Genomic DNA, 25,105 nt, shown 5'->3' on the forward strand with positions numbered 1-25,105 from the left:
CACGTAGGTAGAGACTACATTCCTACCGTTATGCCCGAATTTGCTCCTTGGACTTTAGAGAGCCGACCACCATATCCTACATATGACCCGGCCCAAGCATTTTACAGCATCTATAGATACGCTTGGGACCCATACTGGAACCATCATCCTCATCCGTAATTTTCTATTTTTGTTTATTTTATTGTAATGTTACTAATTCTTAATTTTCTTATTTCTTATTTCTTATTTTATTATTATAATAGCTTTTATAATTTTCTAACTTTATTAGATTTTAATAATTTTTGAATGTGGTGTGAAAACCCAACTTCAAAAATATGTATATATGTGTTTGTAGTTTATCTCATGTACAAAACAGGGTAAAACAGCGCATTTTCAAAGACTGGTATTAAGTTCAGCAAAAGCTATTAATTTTGATGACGAAACGAAAAAACAAATGTGATGTACCAACAGACGGAATGAACAAATGATATGCACCATTTATCATTCAGCAAACAAACGCCAATATGTTTGGAAACTTTGGTAAAATTTAATCATTTTTCTACGCTAATCACCCTCAATAATTTAAATTGTTACTGATTTCTTGCAAATGAGGGCATTGCAAGATTTTAAGTGTGGGAATGGGTTAAATTCTTTCGAATTTTTAAAATTTTTAACTTAAACACTTGGTTACTATTAAAAATACTAGTAACGTAGTAGTTGTATTAGAATCTAGTGCTCTCTGATAACAAAGAACAGCCCTAGTCTTATATACTGACTACCCACTTCTAGTAAAAAAAATTTAAAATTTTCAATTAAATGAACTCAAAATCATGTTTATACATATTTATGAACGATAAAACTAGGTGTTAACACCGAAATTATTGTTACCTCGGAAAGGACATAAATTGAGAAACAAACCAAAATGTTAGAATTCATTTAAAATGGAATAGAGGACAATAAAAAGGCAAATAAAAGAAAATAAAAGCCAAGTGTGGGAAAATTTACCAAGTTGTCTTAAACATATGTCACATATTTCTGTAACAAATAATTGAAGATACTTTTGCTTTGGACTAAACTAAACAGTTTTACCCGATTTACTGTAAGAAAGATGGATCTACACGGTGAATCAATTCCATCACTTAAAGGAAGTAAAGTCTTTCGAAAAAGAAACGCGCTTCTTGATTTAGGTCATGAAGTTGTCGTCCAGACCAGCTGTAGGTTGACGAAAAATCTAGAAAAGTCATCTCTAAAATCAGCAGAAAATCCACGGACCTCAGCATCAAACAGGGTCGCCAAGTGGTCAGACTTATCCTAACCATGAGAGGATCTGTCTTGTAAAATGGGGAGGACGCCGTGCAAATTAGCTGGATAAGACTAATGAATCAGATCCCAGAAAGGATAATCTCCTTAAAGATCAAAAATCAGCTTTTAAGACTGATATTACTCAATCCTAGAGATTGACCTTAAAGATTAAGAATTCAAACTCATGGAATTCAATGATATCTAAACTCGAGCTGAACGAGAAAATATTTTGATCAAAATTACAAACCGATTTGTTTTCTGAAAACCCATTTTCAATGCGTTCATTACCGTTGAACGTAAAATCCTAGGAATTCACCTAGAATTCATTAGGTCACCTGAACCAAATCGGGTGTCAACCGTAAGAACGGTGGTTGTATAGCATGGTCAAAGACATGACCTTGTGCCAGACCGAAAAATTATAAGGGTGAGCTTTACTATTGCTCCTACAAAGGATAGTAATTGCGTCCGACACGTTATAGACCATAATTAAAAGCATGTCAGGGGACATTGCCTTAATAGTTGCTTGTTCAACGCTTTCCTTTACAACCGACGGTAGTTTACCGAAAGGTAATATTTGGAGCAAGTATACTGGACGTGTTGCTTTTCCAATACACGGTTAGCAAGTGGGTGACACAAAACCGCAAGTGTTGAGCTAAAATTTTCAAATCTGAAACCCACTAAACCCACAAAAACAATTTGCAAACACCGGTGAAGGGTTATTCCGGAAAACTTATCTAGGGTAAAAACTAGATTTAATTTTCAAAAGATCAAATGTTTTCATAAAGATCCAATTTCCTAACGGATCTAAATTTTTATAGTCATGTGGGACTGTAAACCATAACGTTACTACCATTGTTCAAACCGCCGTAATGAAATCACTGATGTACAAAGTGTGAAGAATAAAGAAGTGATTCTAGTATATTTCAAGACTATATTGCTTGAGGACAAGCAACGCTCAAGTGTGGGAATATTTGATAATGCTAAAAACGAACATATATTTTATAGCATTATCCCTCAAGAAAGACAAGCTTTTAGTTGCAGTTGTCCTATTTACAAAGAATATTCGTTTAAATATTAAAAGGTGAAGACAAAAGGCAGATTCGACGAATTGAAGACGCAAACGACCAAAAAGCTAAAAAGTACAAAGTACAAGCAAAGAGGTTCAAATTATTGATGAGAAACGTCTCAAAATTACAAGAGTACAAGGTGCAAAATGCAAAGTACAAGATATTAAATTATACGCAAGGACGTTCGAAAATCCGGAACCGGGACCAGAGTCAACTCTCAACGCTCGACGCAACGGACTAAAAATTACAAGTCAACTATGCACATGAATATAATATAATATATAATTAATTCTTAAAATTAATATATATATATATATATTATATTATATTATAAAACCGTCGGCAAGCTAGGAGCCAAGCTTGTGTGAGCTGGAATCCACAGCTCCGCACTCGCGGAGCTTATAAAGGCAAAAACCTCCGCACTCGCGGAGGTCAAATAGTATTACGTGGGCCAATAAAAGGCCGAGCATTCGGCCGAAATTTACACATCTTTTTCTCTTCATTCATCAACGTAATATATATATATATATATATATATATATATATATATATATATATATATATATATATATATATATATATATTTATATTTTAATTTTAATTTTAATTTTAAATCCTAATAATAAGGGTATGTTAGCGAATGTTGTAAGGGTGTAAGTCGAAATTCTGTCCGTGTAACGCTACGCTATTTTTAATCATTGTAAGTTATGTTCAACCTTTTTACATTAATGTCTCGTAGCTAAGTTATTATTATGCTTATTTAAAACGAAGTAATCATGATGTTGGGCTAAATACTAAAATTGGGTAATTGGGCTTTGTACCATAATTGGGGTTTGGACAAAAGAACGACACTTGTGGAAATTAGACTATGGGCTATTAATGGGCTTTATATTTGTTTAACTAAATGATAGTTTGTTAATTTTAATATAAAGATTTACAATTGGACGTACCTATAAATAACCATATACACTCAATCGGACACGATGGGCGAGATATTTATATGTATGAATAATCGTTTATTTAACCGGACACGGGAATGAATTAATAGTCTATGGAATTATTAAAACAGGGGTGAAATTATGTACAAGGACACTTGGCATAATTAATAACAAAGTATTAAAACCTTGTGTTACACGCAGTCGATATCCTGGTGTAATTATTAAACAAAGTATTAAGACCTTGTTACAGTTTAAGTCCCCAATTAGTTGGAATATTTGACTTCGGGTATAAGGATAATTTGACGAGGACACTCGCACTTTATATTTATGACTGATGGACTGTTATGGACAAAAACCAGACGGACATATTAAATAATCCAGGACAAAGGACAATTAACCCATGGGCATAAAACTAAAAATCAACACGTCAAACATCATGATTACGGAAGTTTAAATAAGCATAATTCCTTTATTTTCATATTTAATTGCACTTCTAATTATCACACTTTTATTTATTGTCATTGTATTTAATTGCACTTTTAATTATCGTACTCTTTAATTATCGCAATTTTATTTCATCACACTTTTATTTATCGCAATTTCATTATCGTTATTTACTTTATGCTTTAAATTAAGTTGTATATATTTTTAATATTTTACATTAGGTTTTAACTGCGACTAAAGTTTTAAAAATCGACAAACCGGTCATTAAACGGTAAAAACCCCCCTTTATAATAATAATATTACTTATATATATATATATATATATATATATATATATATATATATATATATATATATATATATATATATATTTGTATTTTTATAAATTAAAACTAATATAGCGTTAAGCTTTGTTTAAAAGATTCCCTGTGGAACGAACCGGACTTACTAAAAACTATACTACTGTACGATTAGGTACACTGCCTATAAGTGTTGTAGCAAGGTTTAGGTATATCCATTCTATAAATAAATAAATATCTTGTGTAAAATTGTATCGTATTTAATAGTATTTCCTAGTAAAAATAAAGCTATTTCATATACACCTTGCATAACATTAAATTTGTTGTTTGTATATGGGGATTTGGAGGTCTTTTTGGTGGGTAGTGTTTTTCAATTAATTGACTTTTACCAGTCAACCAGTTGTAAGGGGTGTGAGATTTTTTGTTGAGGATTTGATTCTACACAACCTACTGGTGATGATTACTTCATCAGATGTAAATGGTTAGGGGTTGGTCTTGGTTATATCTTTCATTGTTATATTTTATGGTGATCATGGTTCTACTTTTGGGTCTAAAACTAGATGGGTTTCTTTTTATAACATGTTACGGTTCGAGTTTAGCTTTCACCAGTTCAACACCTTTTCTAGAACAATTCACCGGGTTAACCGGTGGAAAAGGGCTCATTTGCGGTCTGTTGTTAACTCGAAGGTTTGTGCGGTACTTCAATTCTATAGGTGGTCATCTCAACATTGGATGTTAGTTCAATGGGTGTAAGTTTGTTACTTAATATTTGCTAGACATATTGAGCTTCTTTTGTTTGTCATCCCATTATGTAATTTAGATAGTTCTCTATTCGTATTGTTTGGGGTTAATTCACTTGGACATATGTAATCATGTAATGAATCAAATTGTATCCTTTGATTTTTCACAATTTTTTGAAAATATTATGAATTTAATTTTCTTTTTTTTGCTATAAAAAAAAGTATAGTCAAAATTGGAGTTGTAAACTATTTGCTTTAATTGCATGTTCATATGACAAGTAGCGCAATTTAATAAGATTCTACTTTATTCTTAGTGTAGCACTCAATATAAGTGCATGTGGAGGTGATGGTTTCAGGGGTCGTAAAATTCAAGGAGCCGCACTAAATAACTTCTACAACATCGGTGTATAAGTGTCGTGATTTTCGAATTATTATTCTTTTACATGCGTTCTCTTCTTCCGTTTGTTTTTTTGTCGTTGGATCTTTTTAAATGTATTGATGTAGTGTTTCTTTTGTTGTAGTTTTGTTGTGTTTCTTTTGTTTCACTTAAAATACCGACAATCATGGAGTAATATGTTGGAAACACGACCTAAAATCTAACTACAAAGTCCATGCTTATCAATATTATGATTTTCAACTTCATGTTTTTTGGCTTTTTATGTTGTAACTTGAAAAAAAGACGCGTTCATGGTTTTTAACTTTGTGTTATTTGTTTTTTCTAGGCTATAACTTGCTTGGTTTATTACGAGTAATTGAACATTACTACCTAAACAGTTTTGATTTCTTAACAACATAACAAATAGTATATAAAAAATAATTATTATGACAATTCAAATTTTGATTCGTCCCTAAAAAATCCCGCGAATTCGCGGGTCTTAAGCTAGTGTAGTATTATTAGTGATGAATAATCATCATCGTCATTAAAGCTAATTTTTATTGTAGTTGTCAATTGTCATCTGTCAAAGTCAAATATCAAATAATTCTAGCCCTCAATAATAGTCAGTATTGGTGCTCAAGTTCCACCGTTGGACCCGCATTATAAAGTTCACAGCAGATTATATGAGCCGTGCAGCATTTTAACACCAAAATTTATAAAAATTTTGATATAAAGAATTAAATTTGTTAGACTTACCAAACTCTCTATTTCATGCGAAAAAATATCTACAAAAATTGAGAGAGAGAAATACAAAAATGATATATCAAATCAAATTATGAATGTAAAGAATATTAAGATTCCACAGTACTGGTCCCAACCCAAATTCAAGCATCTGCAAACACTGACACCCAACCCAATTATTAAGCTTCAATTCTGCGGCAGCAATAGTACGTCAGTTTCTTGTCTTACAATTACTGTAAAAAAGTGCAGGCAGCCATGGCCATCTTAAAGTATTATGACAATAATTGTCCAGGGTGCAAAATAGATCGTCTTAAACAAGATGAAACAGGAGTACCATATAAACATCTTTCTTATATCTGGCTTGTCTCTCTTTGCACTGGTAACTCAACTCTAACTTTACTTGTTTCATTAATGGCAATTATTTTGTAAACTATATACTAACATTCATATTGTTATAGAAAATATAAACGATTATATAGTATTACTCCGTATTACTTTTATTATGATTTCCTTTTGTGTTTTGGTGTTTGTTTTTCAGCTCTTCCAACATCTTCTCTATATCCTTTTCTTTATTTCATGGTATGTTTATACAAGTCTCATAAATATAATATATTGGTCACCTTTTTTTTTGTTGTTTTATTTTACTTTTTAGTATTTAACCTAACATTTGTGAATAAACATCTTGTTGGTAGACTCTTGCTAATTACTGACCTACCGAAAAAAAGGAATCATGTCAATCTTGACTAAGGTTGGCGCGTTTGTTTTAAACCTCTGAATGAAAATGATGATAAATGACAATATCTTTATTTTACTTCATTCGAAGTGTTTATTCTATATAATTATCAAACTTAGAATCACTCAAATATTGAACCATTCAACGCTTAATCATTCTGTTTTATCAAACACAACTTAAATTCTAAATTCGTAAGGCTATTTTTAAGTCGATGAGTTCACTGTATTTATAGTTATATAAACACATGCCAATATGTATGTCATATTTGCAGATTAGAGACTTTGGTATTGCAAGTCGCGAGGAAGATATTGGTTACTATGCAGGATTTGTTGGTACGTTATCTAGAATGTATTATGCATACTTAGACAAATGTTATTGAGTTCAATAAATGGAATAGTGTTTTTGTAGGCTCTTCATTCATGGTTGGAAGAGCCTTAACATCTCTTTTCTGGGGAGTGCTAGCAAACCGATATGGTAGAAAGCCTATAATACTATTTGGCACATTTTCAGTGTAAGCATTAAAATTGTTAAAAATTACAAAACTTTTTGTGCTAACATTCGGTTTTCAATCAGTTCACAATCAAGGCCTTAAGCTAAATGTAATTTATTTATATATTGACATGTTGATGATGCAGGGTCATTTTCAACACTTTGTTTGGGCTCAGTTCAACCTTCTGGATGGCAATTACTTCAAGATTTCTCCTTGGGTGTTTTAACAGCCTACTAGGAACAATAAGGGTATAACTAATTGTATATATGTACTTATGAGTATATACTCTACTCCACTGTGTACTGTACATAATTCTGTATATTAACGGTTGAACTTCTTACCAAACGAAAAAAGTACTGTTTGACTTTTTGACTTGATTTATCTAAGTACCAATTTTGATTGGAAAAATGCGGGAAAAAAATCAAGTGATCAATAAACATCCTCTAAGTCATTCACTCTAAACATTGCTATATATGTATACGATTGATAATGTACTGAAATATATATGTTATAGGCATATGCTTCCGAAGTCTGTCGCGAGGAATATCATGGTTTGGCGCTGTCAATTGTAAGATCTTTTCGACTATGTTTAATTGCGAATACTTTTATTTATATCTCTTTATTTATTTATTATATATTTGAGAATTAATTCAGGTTAGTACCTCTCGAGGAATTGGAATGATTATTGGCCCTGCCATTGGAGGTTTCTTTGCACAGGTATGATATTAAAAAAATAAGCTGAAACTGTATGTTGTTTATAAGCTAACTTACAGCTTCTTTCAAGTTTAAAATTCTCGACGTTCTCTTTGAATTATTATCAGCCTGCAGAGAAATATCCTCAACTCTTCTCTGAGACGTCTTTGTTTGGAAGGTACTTTCACATGCCAATCTTTGTGCATTTATCTAAAGATGCAAGTTTTGATGTATTCATTAAGTAGTTTATCATCTCGCTTTTATTTTATTTCACTCGATAAATAGTTTCACGTCACAGGTTTCCATACTTTCTACCGTGCCTTATTATATCCATCTATTCATTGGGCGTATTTGTTTCTAGTTGGTGGCTTCCTGTAAGTGTCCGATTATAGTCTTACGAACACACTGGCTTAGTAATGTGGATGGTTAAAGTATAATTTGATTTTTTTTTTTTTTTGTTTATTCTATAAAGGAAACATTGCACATGCATCGTGAAAGGGTGATTATGGATGCAGATCCCGGCAAGGTACCTGAACTAGAAGCTTCTGTAGCTTTGCTTGGTCAACACGAGGATACAAATGCAGTCAAAGAAGAAAAAATATCTTACTTTTCTTTATTAAAGAATTGGCCATTAATGTCTACAATCTTTGTTTATTGCGTCTTTTCGCTTCAAGAAATAGCCTACAATGAAGTAAGTACTCATGTTCAATCATTGACATGGTTTTTTTACTTGCTAATTTTAAATATATAGTGTTATTTATGAAAATTATATATTTTTTTAGTTAAATTTAATATAAAGGAAAAATGAGATGATACAGTATTCTGTTACAGATATTTTCATTGTGGGCAGTTAGTGACAGGAAGTTTGGAGGCCTTAGCTTTTCATCTCAAGATGTTGGTATCGTTCTCGCCATTTCAGGTACAATTTTTCGAACAAAAACTCGCTTATGAAGTTGATTAAACGATAATCTTTCTCTTATTTCGACCCCATATCTATGAATTGACATGTTTTACACATGAACTATTCAGGTTTTGGGTTGTTATTATTCCAGCTTATACTATATCCATACGTTGAACGACTTCTGGGCCCACTCGCCGTTACACGTCTTTCAGCTGTAACACCTTACAACATTTACTACATACATCCCTTTTTTTTTTATCATGTATATAAAAATAAGCCTGGTATCTTTTTTTTCTTTGTTTCAGCTTATATCAATACCAATATTATCAGCTTATCCATACATAGCAATGCTTTCAGGGCTTGCTCTTTATCTAGCTATTAATTGCGCATCAGTTTTAAGAAATTTGTTATCTGTAAGTAAATGTTTAGGCATTTAGTCAATTCTAACTATCCGAAATTATTTTGATAGGCGATTAATTCTGTGATATGATTTACAGGTGTCACTTGTCACTGGAATATTTATTTTGATGAATAATGCAGTTGTAAGTCTTGAGTTATTTTCTTTTCCAGATAATTTATTTTAAATTAGAGGTAGCAAAATGGGCGGGTTAAGTTCAAAACAGGTTGGGTTGAACCACCAACACGTTTTGTCTGTTTTTTCATCCTCATGGAGGGTTGATATATTACATATGATGATTACAAATCTACTTTATGGTTTTGAGTGTAACTTCTCATAATTACCACGAGTCTTTGATATAAGATTATATTTTATTGTATGATATCAACAAATATTGATTTATTATGCATATTTATATATGTTACTATAAACTAGCCCCAACATCAGCGGGGAGCTGCAAATGGCATTTCGATGACAGCCATGTCTGTTTCTAAAGCAATTGGTCCAGCTGGAGCAGGAGCACTGTAAGTTTCACCCTTTTAAACCATACATACATGCATAATAATGTTCACTTCAAACCAATGCAAATTGTTTTTTTTTTTACCCATTTTCAGATTTTCTTGGGCGCAAAAGCGTCAAGTGGCTGCTATACTCCCAGGTAAGAAGTAAATCAGGGCTGTAAAAATGTGTTGGTTATGAATTTTTGATACATCTGGTTATACCTAAGTTTTTAGATAACGGGTTAAACGGTGATTGCCTGATTGGTCAATCCAGCATGACCAATCAGATATTTCACCTATAATCAATAACACACTCAAGGTAAAATTGCAAAAAACAAAAGATCAAAGAGATTATTATATGCATGATCATAATATGGGTTTTTAGTAATATAAAATATTAAATATGTGACAAGAGTAAAGGTTTATTTTTTTTCGAAATTGTGATTTGACATGGATTCAACACTCGACAGGTGATCAACTGGTGTTCTTTGTATTGAATCTCATTCAGTTTATTGGGTTGCTTTTGACCTTCAAGCCTTTTATGGCACAACCCATTACTAGTGCACATTAAAAAGGTGCACTCAGACTTCAGATGCTTACAGCTTAACATTCATACGGCGTTATCAGACTTCGGCATTTAAGACTGAAAGAAACAATGATGTGTATCATAATCCCTCGGTGAACAAGATTCACACTACTGGTTACTGGTTACTGCTTCTTATTAAAAGAATAAATTAAAAGAATAAACATATTGAAATATAGGTTGAATCACAGTTTATAATACATGGTAGATGATTTGAATTATGGTTTATTAATTATTTTCTTTGCATGTACTATGGACACATTTTATGTTAATATCGAACCACAACAATCAACAAATTTTAAATAAATTCATTATGGTCATGGTTTCTTCTTTAAACTCAATATGTGCAAATCACTTGTTTTGTTAATTGTTATCATATCCTAGCATCGCTTCCAACTTCAATGTAGATGATTTTGTGATTTAAGTATGGCAATTTGTTATCTTTTTTTTTTTTTTTGGCAATCCAACACCACCTTTGCTATGTTATTGATTTTTATACTTTTTAAAAGGAAAGCTCACACACTCAAATTTTACACGGATATATACAAATATGTTCACTCTGGAGTTGAACCCACAACCACTTGATTGTCGATTTTCATGTTAATTTATGAATTCATGAAAACGAACATCAACCTTGAGCAAGAGTACAATAACAAAAACCACATTCGAGATACAAGAGGTGTGAGATGTATATATCCCTTCTTTATCTTTGAAAATAAAAGAATGTGTTTCTCCACTCACGTATGGATAAAAAGTTCTCCACCCACAAAAAAAGTCATCTCTCTCCTAGGAGAGGGATTGCTTCTAGCCACTAAGGCTGCTAGTATTGGTAGCGCAAGGGGGGGCCACAGAGCTTCGTTGCCAAGTCAGCGATACTAGCAAGCTTCTTTAGAGCTTCCTTGCCAAGGCTGTGATGCAATATGTCATTGTATAGCGCAATGGAACAAAGGGGTGTATGAGTTTATTTGTTTATATCATATGTAAGAAAATTTATACACCGTATTAATTAATTAACTAGTGTAATGTGATGAGAAAAAAAATGATGAGGTGGCGCTGATGTGACACTATGTGATTGTGAAAGAATATGTCATTGATAAGAGTAAGTTTAAGAAATGAAAGAAAAATTGCACGTAGAAATAAAAATGGATATGAAAAAAAATTGATTTTTATCTATAAAAACAAAAGAAACCCAAAAACTTATATTATTATTATTATTATTATTGTTATTTTCAATTTCAATTATTATAATTTTTATTATAGCGAAAAACAGGAGCTTATACAACAACTCGAGGGCATTCATCGAAAATATGAAGCCTTGAAACAAATACACCCCAAAGGCAACAAGACCAAACAGAAAAACGACAAAACCGTGAGACTTACCACTAAAATGAAACAACTAACGGGCACCAAGCAAAAACTAAAGGAAAAACAACCAAACCACTAGATCATTACAAATCACGTCGCAATAAAAAAACAAAGCAAGTAAACCACAAATGAGAGTTCACAACATCTCTACAACACATAACTATATGGCTAAATTCATTTGAGCCTTCGGGGTCACACACATATACACATAGACGTCAATCAATAATATATATGCGATATATATTATTCAAGTAATAAATATAAGAGCGATTAATTAATTAATTAGTTGATTAATATATATATATATATATATATATATATATATATATATATATATATATATACTATATGCTCTGTACGTATGCACCAAGGAAGAGATTTGAGTATTAAAAGAATTTATTTTGTAAGATATGAAATATCATTACCAATATTGTAAATTTTAGCTTGGAGTTAAATATAATATATATATATATATATATATATATATATATATATATATATATATATATATATATATATATATATATATTGTGATCTCAGTTTTTATTGTAAACAAGTAAATAATATTTTCTATATTAAAATAATAGAGATTGGAATGGTGTAGGCTACCGACCCTTAGACACAATATATATATATATATATATATATATATATATATATATATTGTGTTTTGGTTTTGTTCGGTGATGTATATTAGAAGAAAAAAAAAACTACAAAAAATTCTTTCAACTTTTACGAAAACCAAAGCCAAGCATACATTCTGTTTTCGTTCCTTACGTACGAAAATATAAATCTCATAATCTCGTTCTTTACAATTAGAATAAAATAATCCTTGCGATTATTTATTATTACTTGACGGGACTAGCACATCCGTTTGACGTTGTTCGAAGTGTAGTGTGAACTACCCTAGCGGCAATCATTCTTTTGATTATTAGTTTCTCTTCCTTCAATCCGGTTCTATAAGAAAGGTATAATCTTTAAACTCTCTTGTTGTATTTATTTATTTAACCGTATAAATCATATGGATCCGTTTGGGTGATTTAGTTATTAATATAATTAATACGCTTCCGCTTAAATTTATTGTTATTATATGTATGTACATGATAATAATTAATTAGGAAATTGTTTTCTTAAAACACTAAATCACCTTCAGTGGTATCAAGAGCCTCTTATGTTTTTATACGGTTAGTAATATTCATGCGTGGTTGTTTTGTTAATGGCTTGTGTACAAATTTACATACTTTATTTTTTTATCCATGGCCAAGACATGCATCTTGTGCCATGGAGCAAGCCATATTTATTGTCATGATCATGTTATTATTATGATGATTTAATTGTGCATAGCCGATGAAAACCTAGACCGTGTGTATGTGTTGTGATCTTGAATGTTTATGGTTGTTTGGATGCCATTGTTTTGTGGCCATTTATGGATGTAATTTAATCTTTTATTTTGGGAGGCCATTTTGAGCCAATTATGTAATTTACAATTCTAGATTAGTTGTATTTTATTTTTTAATAAATGTAACCTCCATGATGGGATTAAAGACTTGAAGTGAACGGTATTTGGCCATGAAGACACACTTGCAGTAAAGTCAATGGACAAAAGCTGAGAGAGATTCGGTGAAGGAGGATACTTGGTCATAATGAGATCTTGACGCAAGTGGGAGCTTCTAAGGTTTACTTTTGTGATCGTCCCTCTAGTAGACCGCTTGGTTCTCATAATGGCTCGTGAGACCAAGCATAGGATTTTCGTCGGTTGAGGCTATGCACATACTTATTATGTTTTATTTTGTTTGGTTGGATTTTATATGTTATGTGATTGTGTATAATTTGCCATGTGACAACAAAAATCAAAACATAATTAAAATCAAGTTAAAACGTTTTTAACTTGTGAGGCGAATATTATGCATGTAATATTCGTAACACAATTTTTCTAAAAGATTATTAAAATTGTTTAATATACCCGGCGAAATTTAAGTCGTGCCGTCCAATTCAGTTGAAACACTTGTCGTTATTCTTTGACTATGCGTGAGACCTAGTTGGATTATAACTCAAGGTGATCATTATCTATGCGTGAGACCTAGATTAATTTTTACATGCTTCACAATTGGATGACTTAATCGAGTTGAGAGGTGAGACCGCAACCCGAGGCAAGGATGGGACTAAACATGCCAGCATGACACTAGTGTTAGACACTAAATGTCGTGAGTCCCATAAAGATCTAAGAGTTGCACTTGTAACGCAATTGGTGCCCGCCGCCTACCGATTGAATCCACCATTGCTAGCAGATCAACTGATGTGATGGTGGAAGCACAATGTGGATCTTAGCCTTTTACGAAAATTAATAGTTTTATAAGGTTTTTAAAAAAACATGGGTAGTTAATTTATAAAAGGATAATTATTAAAGATACTAAAAGAACCTTTTTTATTTTGTAGATGACATCAAACGCAATTCAATCCGTAAAAAACATGATCATAAGGTCAATCCTTGAGAAGGAAAAATTGAATGGTAACAACTTCATTGACTGGTATCGAAACCTTCAGATTGTCTTAAAGTCTGAAAGGAAGTTGCACCATCTGGAAAATCCTTTACCTGAAGCCCCACCTGAAACTGCTAATGCTACTGTTCGTAATGCTTATACTAAGGAGTATAACAAACAACTTGAAGTGGCATGTCTTATGCTTGCTAGCATGACCTCTGAGCTCCAAAGGAACTTAATGGACTACAATGCATATGACATGATCGAGGAACTCAAGACGATGTTCCAACAGCAGGCAGAACAGGAATAGTTTGAAACTGTGAAAGCGTTTCACGCTTGCAAACATGAGTTGGGGCAACCGGTTAGCCAATATGTCTTAAAGATGAAAGGCTATCTGGATCAATTGGAGCGCCTAGGTTATGCTATGCCACCAGTTCTTGGAGTGCACTTGATACTTACTTCACTATCCAAGGACTATGATGGATTTGTAATGAATTACAATATGCATAGCATGGGAAAAACCATTCCTGAGCTACTTGCAATGCTTAAGCAAGCTGAAAAGGGGCTACCAAAGAAGACTCCTGCAGTCTTAACCATAAAGGAAGGTAAAATCCAGAAAAGAAAGCCGCAAGCTGCTAGTGGAAAGGGAAAAGGAAAAAGTAAGCAATCTTACACACCTAAGAAGAAAATTCCACCACCAGCAAAGAAAGAGCATCCCGCAAAGAACATGGCTTGTCACCATTGTGGCCAGATTGGTCATTGGAGACGAAACTGTGTCCTTTACTTAGAAGAGTTGAAGAAGGGTAAGGCTGGTTCGACCAGCACTTCAGGTATCTTCGTTATAGAACTCTATAATTTTCCTAATAAAACTTGGGTGTATGACACTGGTTGTGGTACTCATATTTGTAATGATATGCAGGGACTTAGGAAAATTCGGAAGCTGAATAAGGGGGCTTTGGATCTGTACGTTGGCAATGGCGATCGTGCAGCTGTCGAAGCTATAGGAAGCTATGAGCTCATCCTCCCAAGTGGACTTATTCTTATTTTAGATAATTGTCATTATGCACCTTCTATTACTATAGGTGTTATTTCAGTTTCTCGATTGAAAGATAATGGTTTTAATCATGTATTCACAGATTATGGTATTTCGGTTTCTAAGGATAATATTTTTTATTTTAATGCTATTCCTAGAGATGGTATTTTTGAAATTGACATGCATAATCTTGTTCCAAAAGAAAGTTCTGTATTTAACTGTAGCTCTAAGAAATTCAAGCATGATTTGAATTCCACATATCTATGGCATTGTCGTCTTGGTCATATAAACAAGAAACGCATAACAAAGCTGCAACACGATGGGCTTCTTGAGTCAACCGGCAATGAGTCGTTTGACATATGTGAATCTTGTTTATCTGGAAAAATGACAAAGAAACCCTTTACCCACCAGGTTGAAAGGGCGAGTGATCTACTTGGACTCATTCATACTGATGTATGTGGCCCATTTAGAACAATGTCTAGAGATGGAGCTACCTACTTCGTTACTTTTACTGATGATTTCAGTAGATATGGTTATGTTTACTTGATTAAACATAAACATGAAGTATTTGAAACTTTCAAAGCGTTTCAAAATGAAGTAGAAAATCAACTCGAAAAGACCATTAAGGTTCTACGGTCTGACTCTGGAGGCGAATATATGAGTCAAGAGTTTTTAGATCATCTGAGAGATCGTGGGATTGTCTCACAGTTTACTCCTCCTTACACACCTCAGCATAATGGGGTGTCAGAAAGAAGAAATCGAACTTTGCTTGACATGGTTCGATCAATGATTAGTCTAACAACTTTACCAGCATCCTTTTGGGGATATGCTCTAGAGTCTGCTGCACGCATTCTCAACATGGTTCCAACCAAGAAGGTAAACAAGACACCATATGAAATATGGCATGGGAAAGTCCCAAATCTGTCTTACTTGAAAGTCTGGGGTTGTGAGGCTCACGTGAAGCGTGATACACCAAACAAACTTGAGTCCAGAACTATCAAGTGTATCTTTGTAGGATACCCAAAGGAAACGATGGGATACTACTTCTACTATCCAGCAGAAAACAAGGTTTTCACTGCTAGATATGCTGTGTTTTTGGAGAAGAGTCTCCTCTTACAGGAAGCAAGTGGGAGCACTGTAGATCTTGAAGAAATTCAAGAACAAGATACATTACCTTCTGTAGACACTAGCGAAATTCGTACTGAGCCTCAACATGAAAGTGTCGAGGCACAGGATGAAGCATGTCTCATTCGTAGATCTAATAGAACCTCTCGTCCACCTGAAAGGTTAAACCTTATGGTTACGACGGAGGACTTGGAATTAGGGGATCTGGGCGAACCCGCTAATTACAAAGCTGCATTGTCAGATCCTGAATCTGATAAATGGCAAGATGCTATGAATGAAGAGATGCAGTCCATGAAAGATAATCAAGTTTGGCGCTTGATTGATCTCCCACCAAACATCAAGCCTGTTGGGTGTAAATGGATCTTCGAGAAGAAGACCGACATGGATGGAAATGTACACACCTTTAAGGCCTGATTGGTAGTAAAAGGTTATACTCAAACCTACGGGGTTGATTATGAAGAGACCTTTTCTCCAGTGGCGGACATTAAAGCTATTAGGATACTCATAGCTATAGCAGCATACTATGACTATGAGATTTGGCAAATGGATGTCAAAACCGCATTCCTAAATGGTCACCTTAGCGAGGACGTATATATGGTGCAACCTGAAGGGATTGTGAATCCTAAGTATCCTAATAAAGTATGCAAGCTTCAGAAATCCATTTATGGATTAAAGCAAGCATCAAGGAGTTGGAACAAGAAGTTTGATGAGAAAATCAAATAGTTTGGCTTCTCACAAAACCTTGATCAGCCTTGTGTGTACATGAGAGCTAGTGGGAGCGTTAAAGTCTTTCTGATCTTATATGTTGATGACATATTACTCATGGGAAATCATATTCCAACGCTACAAGATGTTAAGTCCTGGCTTGGAAAATGTTTCTCTATGAAAGATCTGGGAGATGCAGCGTATATCCTAGGAATCAAGATCTATAGAGACAGATCTAAGCGGTTAATAGGTCTAAGTCAAAGTGCATATGTTGACAAAATCTTAAAGCGATTTAAGATGGAAGCTTCCAAGCGTGGTAGTCTTCCAATGCAACCAAATGTGGTATTGAGTAAGACTCAAGCCCCCTCTACACCCGAAGAGGTGAAGCAAATGATTGGAGTCCCATATGCTTCAGCTATTGGATCCATCATGTATGCTATGAGGTGCACTAGACCAGATGTTTCTTTTGCTCTCAATATGACGAGCCGATACCAACAGAATCCAGGTGATAGTCACTGGACTGCTGTAAAGAATATATTGAAGTATTTGAGAAACACTAAAGATATGTTCTTAGTTTACGGAGGTTTTGATGAACTGAGCGTAAAGTGTTACACTGATGCTAGTTTCGAAACTGATCGAGATGATAGTCGATCACAATCTGGCTACGTTTTCATTATGAACGGAGGTGCAGTCGACTGGAGAAGCTCGAAGCAGAGCACTACAGCGATGTCTACAACAGAATCTAAATACATTGCTGCATCTAAAGCTGCTCAGGAAGCTGTTTGGATCAGAAAATTCATATATGGGCTTGGCGTTGTTCCCAGTATTGAAAATCCCATTGACATGTATTGCGACAATACTGGTGCTATAGTAATAGCAAATGAACCAGGAGTTCTACGTGGTGCCAAACACATCCTTCAAAAATTTCACTACATACGTGAAGTTATAGAGAGAGGTGATGTACGTATTCAAAAGGTTCCAACAGAAGAAAATCTAGCTGATCCGTTCACAAAGCCAATGTCTTGTACCAAGTATGTCGAGCATTCTAGGAACATTGGGCTTAGACCAGCTAACATCTTTATGTAATTTTAGTATTTGGATAATTGGAACATGAAAGCAATTTTTATTGTAATGAATTGATATAATGTGTTATGATCGTTTTTATTCATAATTACTGTGTTCTATATTTGCATGTTTAAATCCATGAATAATGACTTATTCTAAATTTCCATTGTCGATTGATGATACGGGAGTAACATCAAACTAAGACAAATGTGAGTGTTTGATATGGTGTAATGTGTTACTATCAAACTCACATGTATTCATAGGATGCATATTGGAATGACCCAACCTTCGAGATTTCACTGCATGGATCGGCGTCAATAGTGAAACTCGCAAGTGGTTATGTCATTATGTCCTTCGACTTGAGATGCACGCCGGTTTCGATGTGTGGAGCATTATACTTTGATATGGTTAAACGCTGTCCTGAATAAGGCTGTTATAAAAGCCATTATTGGGTGTAATGTGAAGCTCGTGACAGAAACGTGTAGGCAAAATAGGATTTGTTCCTCCAACCTATTTGGAGTTAGATACTTTTGAGCTCCTCGATGAATGAATAAGATATTTGTGTGGCCGCACCCAAATGTAATTGAGATGATACTTAATTAGTTTGGTGATCTGATTCATTTCTAAGATCGAGAAAACAAAATTGTTAAACAAATGAGAATGACCGATGATCCATGTCTTAAGTTTAACTAAAGTATCTGAAACAAAGGGATAAATGACATTTAACACTTACTATGTGCAGTTTTGAGAAACTACCCTCACATGAATTTAGGGACAATGGCGTGTTGCTAGACGCTAACCATTGTTTGTATAGTTACCCGGTGTTGTGCCGTGCACAAGTGGGAGTCTGTAGGATTTATGCGCAAGGTACAACACATAACTATATGGCTAAATTCATTTGAGCCTTCAGGGTCACACACATATACACCTAGACGTCAATCAATAATATATATGCGATATATATTATTCAAGTAATAAATATAAGAGCGATTAATTAATTAATTAGTTGATTAATTAATATATATATATATATATATATATATATATATATATATATATATATATATATATATATATATATATATATATATATATATATATATACACTATATGCTCTGTACGTATGCACCAAGGAAGAGATTTGAGTATTAAAAGAATTTATTTTGTAAGATATGAAATATCATTACCAATATTGTAAATTTTAGCTTGAAGTTAAATATAATATATATATATATTGTGATCTCAGTTTTTATTGTAAACAAGTAAATAATATTTTCTATATTAAAATAATAGAGATTGAAATGGTGTAGGCTACCTACCCTTAGACACAATATATATATGTCATACCCCATCCTAATCCATCTAGACGAAGTCATCAACATCTGGTCCCATTGCGATGATCGACTCCAAATAATGTCTTTAAAATGAGCAAATGCACAGCGGAAGATTTCTTTCATACCTGAGAATAAACATGCTTTCAAGTGTCAACCAAAAGGTTGGTGAGTTCATAGGTTTATCATAAACTAATAAAATTCATCATTTGATAGACCACAAGATTTAAATGCTGCATGGTACAAATGGGCCCGAATCCTATACCCACCTGTAATGTACATGCGATATCTTATAAATACAGTACACCTTTCTCGTGTACGAAATCATCTTTCATAAATCTTAGTAACCGTACACATATCTCGTGCACAAAAATAATATACACATAACCTGTGTATAAAATCATTCTCTCGATACATAACATTCATATTGATTGGTGGCAATTATCATGTCCACATAATTCAATGGTGGCAATTGTCATGTCCACATAATTCAACGGTGGCAATTATCATGTCCACATAATTCAATGGTGGCAATTATCATGTCCACATAATTCAATAATAATCCGCAGAACTTCTGTCTGCATAATAATTCATTCGAGGAATGTTTTGCTCGTGTCTATCTCGTCAAACATTTATAAAAGCATTTCATGTATTCGCAGATCAAAATGTATTTCAAAAGAATTTAATAAAGCAGTTATAAAAGTAGCGCATGTATTCTCAGTCCCAAAAATGTAAAGAGTAAAAGGGAGCAAATGAACTCACTATAGTGTATTTTGTAGTAAAAATACATATGACGATACTGTACAATGCATGGTTGGCCTCGGATTCACGAACCTATATCATTTATATATATTAAAACATATAATAACAACTAACAAGTTGATATATTAATGATTTACATATCATATTACTAATTAAGTTATATTTATCCTATGTATTTTAGGTAGTTAATATTTATTTCTACATTACATTTATTAATATTAATATAGTAAATACTTATTAAAGTAATTTAATAATATAATATTTATCATTTATCATAATATATTACAAATAGAAATTTATTTCAAAGTTTATATATGATAAGAATATATATTTATATTAATTAATATATTTTATAAATATCTTACTTAATGTCATAAAAAATTAGTAATATATAATATTAACATATTTGTAATGTATTTTTGAAAAATAATATTCATTTGTAATAATAATAATAACAATAATAATAATAATAATAAAAATGAGTAATAAGTAAACTACCTCAATGAAGTAGCCCTTTAAAAAAAATGCCCAAGTCCGGGTTTCAACTCGCGACGTCCCGCTAACCCTATAACGCCCTTAACCATCTAGCCATTTCTGTTTTTCTGAATTTATCACTACACTAATATATTTAAACGCGTATAACCCAGTCATCTTCTTCATAACTCATAGCACCCAAAACTATTCATCAAAATCATTATCATAATAAAAATCATAATCATACCATCGTACATCATCATCATCCTATATTATTTACGTATCATCTTCACGTATGCATAATCATCATCTTTAGATGATCATCATACCATCATCATCCTACCACTATAATCACCATCGTCATTTCTTATTATCATCATCATTTTTTTTTTGTAATCATGATCCTAATCATGATCATCATTATCATACATGTAACATAATCATCCTTATTAATGATATCATCATCATCAAAATCATGTTACCACCTCGTCATCTACCATTCATGATCATTAACATCATCACAATCCGTAACATCTAACATCATCATCTTGATTACAATTATCATAATCATTCACGTAATCTAGTCTCATTCATGGAATCATCGTCATTAACAGTCCAAACCAAAATGGGTCTCGTCCCAAAAATATGAATAAGAACACAGTCCAAAATAAATTAGCCCAACTAAATGTTGCAATCCAAAATTATCCTTAGTCCATGAATTAAACAAAGAAGCCTAAGTTCCAAACTGGATCCACATCATATAAAGGATTCATCATACTCTTTATTCCCCACCATCATCTAACTATAGCATTATCATTACCATAAACATCATCATTCTTGTTACACTATTACTTTTCATCATCATCTTTTATTAAAGCATACTTTCCTACTCGACATTGTAGATTCTAAACCAAGATAACACGTGTACATATCATTCAGAAACAGTTGGGATAATTGGTTTATATCGATGGTGGTAACCATGATGGTTTAGGATATTCTTGGGTGGTTCCCGGCTAGCTGTACAACCGGCAGCAACGATAACTGGTATTTTACAGCTGCGTGATCAACAGGAACATATAAATAGAAGTGGAAGCGAGTTGTAGAGAAAGGGGAGAGAAGGAAGAAGGTAGCGGTGGCTTAATGTGGTCATGGTGGTTGTCAAGAGTTGAAGAAGAAAACAAGGTGGTTTGATGGTTACAGCTTGGTCTCGATTGCAACTCAGCACGCAGCAGCATGATGGCTGCAAATAGAAATAAATAGAATAACAGAAGTGGTTTTCATTGGGTTTAAGTGGTAGTTTGGGTCGATGATGATTTGTGTTTGAAATGGTAACCGGATAGTGATGGTTTGTGGTGGTTCTAGGTGACGTATAGGAAAGAAAATAGCAACAAACTCAGTAATAAGTGCTCGATCAAACGACCATTTGGTGAGTTCTTCATCGTCAAATAATGGTGCCGGAGGTGGGTTGTAACCGAGGTTGAAACAGGAAAATGAATGGAGCACTATGATGATGGTTATGGAGGTTAAAAGAAAACGGTGGCCGGTGTGGGAGGTTGAGAGTGGTGGCGAGTTGAGATGGTGACTAGAGGTTCTAGGGTGGCGGCGGATTGGAGTGATGGTGGTGGTGGCCGAATGTTGTTCATGGTGATGGTGAATCGTGGTGATTTGAAAGGAAGGATTAAACAAGTGGTGTTGATGTTTATAATGGTGCATGGTAATGGGTTTAAGAAAGAAAAATAATATAAATCTATAGAAGATAGCTGTAGTAGTTCGTAGTAAGTGATAATTGTAACGACCCTGGAATTTCCAACATTTATTTATTAATAATTATTATTATTAATACGTGTGATTAAACGAATGTATGTTATTACATTTACATGTTGCCTTGATTGCCCGTACTTGACTTTTAAGAGCCCGAAACGTCTTTGTGACACCCAGAACTTTCACGAATAATATTTTTAGATATTATTTACATTCATGATTAAATTTATTAATCATTTTAATTAACTAAGGCTATTAGTTAGTTACTTGGGCTTTAATTGGTTTAACTTGTGATTTATTTGAACTTGGGCTTTGTTAGTGTAATGGACACTTGACTTTGGGCTTACAAGCCCACCCTACATTATTAATGGACCCTTTAGCCCACTCTTTCAAGTGTAAGTATCATTTAGAACATGGAACTAGCTAGTTAAGAGATATAGAATCTAGTTGCTCATTATCCCCATGTGAACACCCATTTTACCCAACTTTTGTAAACTTTTCATGCTAATAACCAAAGAGCAACTCCCCCCCTCCCTTTTTGCTGCAGAAATCTCGTGGCCTTTAGGCCATTAGATGGAGTTTTTGTTTCATATTTCATTACTTCAACACTCTCATTCTCTCATTCTCCAAAACACACTTCAACTTGCACTTCAACTTTCCTTTCTTTTTCTCTCTAGATTGTAAGCATTATGAACTTCTTTTCTTCCTTTCTTTTCTTACAAAACTGAATTTATACACCTTAAATCATCATCATCTTTGTTGTTTGATTACTTGTTAGTTATAGTTGTTTACTTACTTGTTGTTGTTACATACTTGTTACAAGAATCAACTTTCTAGTTAGATTCTTCTATTATCTTGTAATTGCAAGAACACTCAAGAACATAGCTTACTAGTTATGATTCTACATATACTTTCTTAAAAGATTGCAAGTTCATGTGTTGATTAAACTCATACTTGAAGTTCATGAAGTAAACTTTAAAGTTTACTTTCTAAAGATCAAACTTTGGTTTGAATCTTTAAAGTATGAACAACCATGAACAAACTACATGTTTACTTAGTTACTTCTTCATTTATTGCACTTTAATTTCATGTAGTTAGTTTATTTTCAAGTTTAGAGTTCAATATTTCTATTATAGTTCATGTAAGTGTCAAACCTAAGACTTTGATGTAACTTTGGTTCATCAAACTACATGCAACTCTTAAGTGAGTTGTGCTTCATGTCTTAGACTTGCACTAGGGTTATGATGGTCAAGACTTGGTTAAGATGATGTATATACATCAATGAGTTATACACTTGAAGCTATATGCATCAAGGATGAGAACCATGATGAACATCAAGCACCAAGACCACTGGAACCCTTTTAAACTCACTGTTCTGTCCAAAACCTACTGACCTGATGATTCTGGAACAGACCAGTAGACCTGGGCTGTTCTAACCTTGATTTTTAGATAGAACTTTTCGAGTAGATAAATTTTCATATAAGACTCGTCTTAATCCGAGTTACGGTTTAGAGTCTACGGCCCTCCGAGCGTCACTATGTCCATTTACTTTTCTGTTTTCTGTGTACAGTTTCTGTTTTTCTGGTTTCTGTAACAGACCAGTACACCTGGGCTACTGTAACCTTGATTTTCAGATATCTCAGTTCGTGTAGATAACTTTTCATATAGGACTCGTCTTAATCCGAGTTACGGTTTAGGATTTATGGCCCTCCGATCGTTACTATGTCCTTTAACGTTGTGCAGAAATTTCTGACCTACTCGCACTTAGACCGCCGCCACGGTCAAACCAAGACGAGTTTGCTTCTGTAAATTTTACCACACTTAAGGGACTCATAGACGGAGCCATGGCCACTGGTCTCACCTTAATTCAGTAAGGGTAGAGGCCGTGGTGACTGACTGAAGTCAGACTTTGTTGAAAACTACTTTCATAAACGAAACTTACTTTACGTCTTTTGTTTGATGATGAATGATGATGACCCTTAAGACCTTAATTACATAATTTTAAACCTATTAAGACGATTTACTGACTTAATACTATTTGACTTAGGTTGAGGACTTCGGACCATTTACTTGCACACCTTTCCCGACTACTACTTTACCGCTACATATCATTGTGAGTTATAGCATTCCCTTTTTACTTTAACTTATTTTGGGAACTGAGAATACATGCGGATTTTATGTTTTACATACTAGGCACGAGTACTTAAACTTATATATGTGTGGGTTATACAACGGCATAAACATTCCCTTTAGCTCGGTAACGTTTAATCATTGGTTTTTGAACCGTGAACGCGAATCTTAGATATGGATCCATAGGGTTTGACATCCCCACTCGGGCTAGTCGCACTAGCAGTCAATGAGTGTTTAATACTTCGTAAACATATGCACTCGCCAAGTGTACTTTCAGGGGGTATTTTAAACGTTAAGTTAGTTACCAAGTGCCCACGGTTAACATATACTTTATCATACTGTTTTGAAACGCTCTTTGTAGCACTGAAATCTCGTGGCCTGCCTTACATACTATTATACTTAAACTATAGCTCACCAACCGTTGTGTTGACGTTTTTAAGCATGTATTTCTCAGGTGCTTGAGGTTGCTTCCGCTGTGTACTAGTCGTGCTGTAGAACCCGCTGCTTAGAGTTGTCCACGCATAAACTACTTTACTTTGCATTCAAACATTCGTACTTTTGAACTATGACTTGTAACGACCATTGTGGTCACGTACACTTATTATTTGCTTCTACTTAGTGAAGCATGCTTTTGAAATGTAAAACATTTGATGTCGGTTATGACATCACCTTTTTTATCGTGAATGCAACT

At 33.6% G+C, this 25,105-nt stretch overlaps 2 protein-coding genes across 3 annotated transcripts; both read left to right on the forward strand.

Moving 5' to 3' along the window:
- Window positions 1-5,903: 5,903 nt before the first annotated feature.
- Window positions 5,904-10,359, forward strand: LOC139859758 (probable peptide/nitrate transporter At3g43790). 2 transcript variants are annotated; one of them, XM_071848534.1, is made up of 18 exons: window positions 5,904-6,070; window positions 6,110-6,265; window positions 6,425-6,465; window positions 6,891-6,951; window positions 7,028-7,130; window positions 7,255-7,357; window positions 7,624-7,677; window positions 7,764-7,826; window positions 7,931-7,980; window positions 8,101-8,176; window positions 8,275-8,493; window positions 8,634-8,721; window positions 8,832-8,917; window positions 9,009-9,116; window positions 9,201-9,245; window positions 9,536-9,624; window positions 9,715-9,758; window positions 10,071-10,359. In XM_071848534.1, the coding sequence occupies exons 2-18, from the start codon at window positions 6,142-6,144 to the stop codon at window positions 10,169-10,171; spliced, it is 1,455 nt and encodes a 484-aa protein (XP_071704635.1). In that variant the 5' UTR covers window positions 5,904-6,070; window positions 6,110-6,141; the 3' UTR covers window positions 10,172-10,359. The 2 variants fall into 2 exon arrangements, with proteins under 2 accessions (XP_071704635.1, XP_071704638.1); XM_071848537.1 differs by lacking the exon at window positions 5,904-6,070 and having other exon boundaries at window positions 6,078-6,265.
- Window positions 10,360-13,984: 3,625 nt separating this feature from the next.
- On the forward strand, window positions 13,985-14,338 carry LOC139867181 (uncharacterized). Its single transcript, XM_071855545.1, has one exon. The coding sequence runs from the start codon at window positions 13,985-13,987 to the stop codon at window positions 14,336-14,338; it is 354 nt and encodes a 117-aa protein (XP_071711646.1).
- The last annotated feature ends 10,767 nt before the right edge of the window (window positions 14,339-25,105 follow it).

The sequence above is a fragment of the Rutidosis leptorrhynchoides genome, chromosome 1 (genome assembly GCF_046630445.1).
Source record: "Rutidosis leptorrhynchoides isolate AG116_Rl617_1_P2 chromosome 1, CSIRO_AGI_Rlap_v1, whole genome shotgun sequence".
Lineage (NCBI taxonomy): Eukaryota > Viridiplantae > Streptophyta > Magnoliopsida > Asterales > Asteraceae > Rutidosis > Rutidosis leptorrhynchoides.